The sequence below is a fragment of the Miniopterus schreibersii genome (assembly GCF_964146895.1).
Source record: "Miniopterus schreibersii genome assembly, chromosome: 16".
NCBI classification, from domain to species: Eukaryota; Metazoa; Chordata; class Mammalia; order Chiroptera; family Miniopteridae; genus Miniopterus; species Miniopterus schreibersii.
Window position 1 is genome coordinate 3,148,410 of NC_138116.1, and position 7,072 is coordinate 3,155,481.

Here is a 7,072-nt window from a genome sequence, read left to right on the forward strand (position 1 = left end):
GAGCGGCGGGGACAGGAAGGGGCTGGGGCGGGAGTACGGTTCCTGGGGCGCACGCCCCCCCCCCCCCCGGTGCCCGGGCCGGGCGGGAGCGCAGAGCCGCGCGCTTCTCCGGGCGCCGGCGCGGGCCGGGAGCGCGCGCAGCCGGGCGCGGCGGCGGGCAGGGGGCCGGGCGGCGCGGGAGAAGCGCGCGCGAGGCGGCCGCGGGGAGTGGCTGGAGCCGCGGTCACCCTGGAGACGCGCTGGCCAATGGCGGCCGCGAAAGCTGTTTATGGGGGCGGAGCGTCGCCATGGCAGCAGGAGAAGCCTTCGGAGCGGCTACTTAACGCGGGTCCCCCGGCGGCGGGCGCTCAGAGAAGCGCCGTCAGGCGAGGGGGCGACGAGGGGTGCTGGCGGGGCCCTCAAGCGGAGGGCAGAGCGCCGCGGGGTGGGGATAACTTCTTCCAGAACTTTCCTTTGGCCCGGGCTGCGCTCTGAGCCAGGTAAGGGGCTGAGAGGTCAGCGGGCCGCGGGAAGGGAGGGCGCCAGCCCGCTCTCCCATCCGTCCCAGTGGTGGGCTCAGAACCTGACAACGGTGGAGTTTGGGGGTACAGTTCTGTGTCCTGTTCCCTTCCTTCCCGGTGGTCTTCCATCCTAATACCCCTTGTCAGACATCAGACGCCTCCCCTGCCCCCCGCCCCGTCGAACTGCCCTCCCGGGCTCCCTCGCCCCTCTTCCCTCCGCTTCAGGGCAGGGGTGTCTGGTTTCCCGCTCCTGGGAAGAACGGGGGAGCCGCGGAAGCCCCTACCCTCTCCCTTTACTCGGCTAATAAAGTCTCTCCAACCTCCGAGAGGAAACAAGAGCGAGGCGGGCCTTGCGGGGGTCGGGCCTCAGGGCGCTGCTGCTGTTTCGCAGACCTCGGCACTAAAAGATCCCCGCAGCTGCGGGGACGATTTTAGAGGAATTCCGCACGCGCGCGCGCACGAGCACACGCACAGGCACACACACGCACGCCCTCGGGGGCGGGGCGGGGCGGAGCGCTCAGCTCGCCGTGGTCCCCGCAGGCCCCACGTCCGTACTCGGAGGAGGCGACCCCTGGGGCGCGGGATGCGAGCGCGCGCCCGCGAGGCTGCGTAACTGGAGCGGCGGGAGCGAGCGGGCCGGAGAGCGCGGCGGGCCGGCCTGGGCTCGGCCCGTGGATGCTGACCGCCCCCTCGGAGGGACCCCGCAGACATGGCGGAGAGCTGGCTGCGCCTCTCGGGAGCCGGCGCGGCGGAGGAGGCCGGGCCCGACGGCGGCCTGGAGGAGCCCGACGCCCTGGACGACAGCCTGACCAGCCTGCAGTGGCTGCAGGAATTCTCCATCCTCAACGCCAAGGCCCCCACCCTGCCCCCGGGGGGCACCGACCCCCACGGCTACCACCTGGTGCCGGGCTCGGCCGCCCCGGGGTCCCCCCTGGCGGCGGACCCCGCCTGCCTGGGGCAGCCGCACACGCCAGGCAAGCCCACGTCGTCGTGCACGTCCCAGAGCTCGCCCTCGGGGCTGCAGGCTGCTCCCCCCGACGACGTGGACTATGCCACCAACCCGAGCGTGAAGCCGCCCTACTCGTACGCCACGCTCATCTGCATGGCCATGCAGGCCAGCAAGGCCACCAAGATCACCCTGTCGGCCATCTACAAGTGGATCACCGACAACTTCTGCTACTTCCGCCATGCTGATCCCACCTGGCAGGTAGGGGAGGCCACGCCCTCCCTCCCGACCCTCTCCCTGCCTCCCTGCCTCCCCCCCTCCTTCTCCCCTCTTGCCCACAGACTGGACTCACTTCCCTCAGATCCGAAGGTCACGTAGGCAGGCAAAGTGCAGCCAGGGCCCCACTGGAGGAAGGCCGTGGAGGAAGGGCCTGGAGGCAGCCCAGTGCTTGGAAATGCCCCTCATTTGACTTCAGAGAGGGAGGAGAGAGGATGCTCAGAGGGCTTTAGGTATGAGGATGCTGAGGTCAAGGGGCAAGCACTTGTCACTCACCCAACAGACTCAACCAAGGACCAGGGCCAGACGTAGCTGTGGACACAGCCCTCCTAGGGGAAGGTGATGGACCGAGGGACACATTTTTGTCCCAAGTCCTAGAATTCCTAGACACTGTCTTGCCCAAGGACAGTTTTTCAGGACCTGACTCAAGAGGCGGAAGCTGGAGTATCACCTCTGCCAAGCTCTGCAGTTGGCTGGGGGGGGCATGGGGGGCAGTGCAGTGGGGTGTGAAGGCCAGCTGTGTCTCAGTGGCCTGGGTATGGGGCCTTCCTAAAGCAGCAGTCCCCGCCCCCACTCCAGCCCCTCCCCAGTTTCCTGTCTCCACTCCTCCCCCTCTTCTCAGTCAACCTCCCTGGGGGGACAATTACCCTGAGCCAGGTGCTTTCCACAGGGGCTCTGCCTCCAGCTCTGGCTTCAGGTTCCAAGTCTCCCGAACCTGGTGCAGAGCTGCCAAGGGGCCAGGCCACCATGTAAACATCCCAGCCTTGCCAAGGGGCACTACCCACCCATCCTCCCTGCTGTTCACGCCCCTGACCCCTTTCCTCGTCATGGTTTGGATAAGACTGCAACTAGGAATGAAGCAGGGTAGGCAGGGCAGACATTGCCCTGAGAGTCTCAGGATCAGGGGCTACTTGGGGACAGAGGCCCTGAGGATACCCAGACTCTTCCCTGGGGCACCCACAGGCAGCAGGCCACACATCACAGTATTCTTCACTTGCTGGGCCCTGACTGGGGCAGTGCCATCTGTAGCCTTGGTGAGAAAGCAGAGACACCCCCCCTCCCCCGCCACCAACTCTACCCCAAGCCTGCGAAGCTCAGGCTGCGGGAAATGGGCCCCAGGAATGAGCACTATGCTCTTCTCTGGGTAGTAATCAACTGAGGCCAAACAGCCTAGGGTGGAGGAGGGGCTGTGGGGGGTAAGGGCCCAGGCCAGCAGCCAGCTCAACAAACAAGGAAAGTCATCAGATCCCACCACTTTTCATCCCTACACACACTCCTATGCAGGCACGCACGCGTGTGCACACACATACACACTCACACCCTCGGTCGCCCAATGCCCCCCACCCTAACGCACTCACTGCACAAACAGAGCGGCCCAGCCAGGCCCAGGCAGAGGGAGCTGGCTGTCCAGGCCCTGGGGGAGCTGAGGCGTTTGGCCAGAGGCTGCGAGTGGTGGGGTAAGGGAGGGAGGGCAGGACGGGGTGGCACTGAGAGCCACCCTGTGGCTCAGGGCTCGGATGACTGAGCAGGCAGATATCCCAGCAACAAGGAACAAAAGCCCCCGACAGCACTCCTGGCTCCCGGTGCCCTGTGGCTGGTGTCCCAGAGCCTCCATTCCCCTCCCCCATCGGAGAGAAGATGGTAGGAGGACAGGCAGGAGCACTGACAGCCACGTCAGGGACCCTTCCTTGCCACTCACCCCAACCTGTCTTTCCTCTCTCCTTGGGCCCAGAATTCCATCCGCCACAACCTGTCCCTGAACAAGTGCTTCATCAAAGTGCCCCGGGAGAAAGATGAGCCCGGCAAGGGGGGCTTCTGGCGCATCGACCCCCAGTATGCCGAGCGCCTGCTCAGCGGGGCCTTCAAGAAGCGGCGGCTGACCCCGGTGCACATCCACCCGGCCTTTGCCCGCCAGGCCGCGCAGAAGCCCAGCGCCGCCCCGTGGGCCGGGCCTCTGCCCGTGAACACCGAGGCCCAGCAGCTGCTGCGGGAGTTCGAGGAGGCCACCGGGGAGGTGGGTTGGGGTGCGGGCGAGGGCAGGCTCGGGCATAAGCGCAAACAGCCACTGCCCAAGCGGGTGGCCAAGGTCCCTCGGCCTCCCAGCACCCTGCTGCTGACCCAGGAGGAGCAGGGCGAGCTGGAACCCCTCAAAGGCAACTTTGACTGGGAGGCGGTCTTCCACGCCGGCGCTCTGGGCGGAGAGCTGGGCACGCTCGAGGCCCTGGAGCTGAGCCCACCGCTGAGCCCTGCCTCACATGGGGACGTGGACCTCACTGTCCATGGCCACCACATCGACTGCCCTGCGACCTGGGGGCCTTCGGTGGAACAGGCTGCTGACAGCCTGGACTTTGACGAGACCTTCCTGGCTACGTCCTTCCTGCAGCACCCTTGGGACGAGAGTGGCAGTGGCTGCCTGCCCCCTGAGCCCCTCTTTGAGGCGGGGGATGCCACCCTTGCTGCCGACCTGCAAGACTGGGCCAGTGTGGGCGCCTTCTTGTAAGAGGCCAGGCCCTGCCCCCACCTGTGGACAGCACCCAAGTCAGGGCCCAGACTGCCCCCAACACAGGCCCATGGAACCATACTGCCCAGACAGGGGCTGGGCCAAGTCCCCCGAGGCTGGCCCCACGAGGCCACACATCCCCCAGCCTGGGCTGCCCTCAGATTCCCGCCCAGGAGGCTGAGAACTGGGGCTCAGGACCAATGATTTGCTGCCTCCCCTCCCAGCCCCCCCTACACACACACACACACACACACACACACACACACACAGTCACAGTGTTTCATTGACCCTCTTCTTCCCTGACCCAGGGACCAGCTAAATAGCCCTGCACTGAGAGCAGCGGCCTGGAGGGGCCCTGTCTGGGCTGGGGAGTCAGAGGACAGGGCCGGCCCCTGAGCACCTCAGCTTCGAAGGTTGTCCCTTCCCCTCTCCCACTTTCCTCCCCAGGTTTCTATCCAGAGAAAGTTCCCAGGTACAACAATGCTAATTAGGTGACTGCAAATTAACCCCCTGGAGGCCTCTCCCTGCAAAACCTCCCTGGGGCTGGGGTGGGCAGTAGACGGGGTGTAGCTGGGAGGAGGGGGCAGAGAGAGGAGACTGAAAGGAGGTCCGGGTGCTGGTGGGGCTGGGAGATTTTCTAAGGCCTCTGGAGTCTTCTGGCCCATCTCTAAAGGGGGGCTGAGCAGAAGGTGGAAATCCCTAATTTTTGAGCCCAACTGGAGGCTGAGAGCAGTGAGGAGTTGGGATTCTGGGAGGCAGGGGCCGCCAAGCTGCAGGGGGAAGGGGAAGACAGATTAACGTAGTGAGTGTAGCAGATAGCTGAGGTTTAACCGGGAGGGATGTCCAGCTTGCTAGAACCACTGGGACCAGGACAGCTCAGGCTCCACCCTGAGCACCCCAGGCTGCATCCCGAATCTATCCTCTTGCCCCTTGGGGCAATTTAACCTTTTTCATGGAAAGTTATTTACAATAAAAAAATTTTGAAAATAAAATTTTAAAAAATCTGAAATGGACCTGCTTGCAGCTTCTTTGGGAAAAGGTGAGGGCAAAGTTTGGAGGGGGCCCTTCTCTTCGATGCTGAGGCGAGTGGCTGGGAGGAAGTTGGGGAGGTCACCGAAGGCATGAAGAGTGCCTCCTGATGAACGCCCCACAACTCTGTGTCCCCAGGGAGAAAGGTGGGGGGGGAAAGGCAGCCTTCAGGAGGTCCCCTGCAGCCTGAGCCTCAGTGCCACTGTATGCACAGTGGGGATCACCGCACCCACAGCCCCCAGGAGTGTGGGAGAAAGGAGACACAGCCCCTGCCCTGGCCCTGGGCACTCACAAAGGCTGAGCCTGCCCAAGGCTCTGCTCAAGGGTCCCCCGCCGAGAGGGCGTGCCTGGGCTCGCCCGCCTGAATCTGCGGTCCCTGGCCTGGGCCAGTCTCCAGCACCTCCCTCCCTCAGTCTTCTGGCGGGGACAGGGTTTGAGGTCAGAGGGCCCCAGCCGCAGGTGCCCCACTCCCACCCTGGCGTGTGTTCACCCAGCTCGGTGCCTTTCCTCCCAGGCCCGATGCAGGCTCAACGTGGAGGAAGGCCACCAGGGCAGTCTCTGTGCCCAGCCCCCACTTCCCCACTTACTCACACGGGCAGGTCTGCTCTGAGGAACCCAGCCTACCAGGGTTCTGATAGGGACACTGAGTCACAGAAAATGTGTGTTTGAGCTCAATCCTCTCACCCCTCCCTGCTTTGTCTAGAACCCACTCTCCACCCAGCCCCACAAGCACACCCTGGGGGTGCACGCTCTTCCCCCACCACACACACACACACCCTGGCACAAACGGGGACTTCGTGCATAGTCCTGCCCGGCCTCCACGGGCCCCTTTCTCACCCAAGCCCTTTCTTTCCCTTCCCTGGAGCCTGGCTCTAGGCCAGCCCGGCCTTCCCCATGCTAACTTGCTGCTTTCACTTGCTAATTATTCCAAATATTTCAGATGGGCTCACTTACTGCAGGACCAGCGGGGTGGGGGCCTTCCTGAGCCCAGAAGCCAGCCCACCCCCTTCCCACAGCAGGCTGGGGAGGCTGCCTCTTTCTGAGACTCCCCTCATCTCCAAGCAAGTCCTCCCTCCCTCCCCCACCATCCACCAGCCTCTCTACTGGCCCCCAACAGTGGGGGAACAAGGGGGGCTTCAGCCTTCTCCACAGGCTCTCAGGATCAGCCTCCGGCCCCTGTCAAAGGGGTTCCACCTTGGATTGACAAGTGGGGCATGCCACTGTCTCCCCCACCTCACCCTCTGCTGGCTAAAGAGGGGTTTGGTCAGGAGCAGGCAGAACTGCCCAGGGAGGTGAGGAAAAGCAGAGGAAGCCCAACAGAGGCTCTGGCTCACTCCTTGCTGCAGGGGAAAGTCACCAGGGGCTCCTGAAGATCCCTGGGCTGGGCCAGAGTCTCTGGGGCTGGAGCCCGGGCATCAGCATTGTTCAAAAGCCCTGAGATGCTACCAAAGCTGAGAGGGGGCTTGGAATGGGCACAGGTTCCCCCACACCCTGAGCAGGAAGCATCATAATGCAGAAAGTGTGTTTCAGAGCCCATCCCTCCGACCCATCCCTGCCCTGGCGGCTCTTTTAAAAAGATGCTCAGCCCGGCCAGATGGCTCAGTGGTTGAGCATCAACCCATGAACCAGGAGGTCAGGGTTTGATTCCCGGTCAGGGCACATGCCCGGGTTGCGGGCTCGATCCCCAGCAGGGGGCGTGCAGGAGGCAGCTGATCCATGACTCTCTCATCATTGATGTTTCTCTCTCTCTCTCCCTCTCCCTGAAATCAATAAAGATATTTTTTAGAAAGGTGTTCATTTGCTTCATATTTATTGGTAGAT

At 63.7% G+C, this 7,072-nt stretch overlaps 1 protein-coding gene across 1 annotated transcript; it reads left to right on the forward strand.

The window, feature by feature from the left end:
- The first annotated feature begins 1,040 nt into the window (after positions 1-1,040).
- On the forward strand, positions 1,041-5,228 carry FOXJ1 (forkhead box J1). The gene is made up of 2 exons (XM_081162529.1): positions 1,041-1,707; positions 3,455-5,228. The coding sequence occupies exons 1-2, from the start codon at positions 1,210-1,212 to the stop codon at positions 4,220-4,222; spliced, it is 1,266 nt and encodes a 421-aa protein (XP_081018655.1). The 5' UTR covers positions 1,041-1,209; the 3' UTR covers positions 4,223-5,228.
- The last annotated feature ends 1,844 nt before the right edge of the window (positions 5,229-7,072 follow it).

Excerpts from the sequence above, each read along its gene's own strand:
- FOXJ1 (XM_081162529.1), top strand. The coding sequence starts at position 1,210 with ATGGCGGAGAGCTGGCTGCGCCTCTCGGGAGCCGGCGCGGCGGAGGAG. Across the intron at positions 1,708-3,454 it reads ATGCTGATCCCACCTGGCAG|AATTCCATCCGCCACAACCT; the intron begins GTAGGGGAGGCC and ends CCTTGGGCCCAG.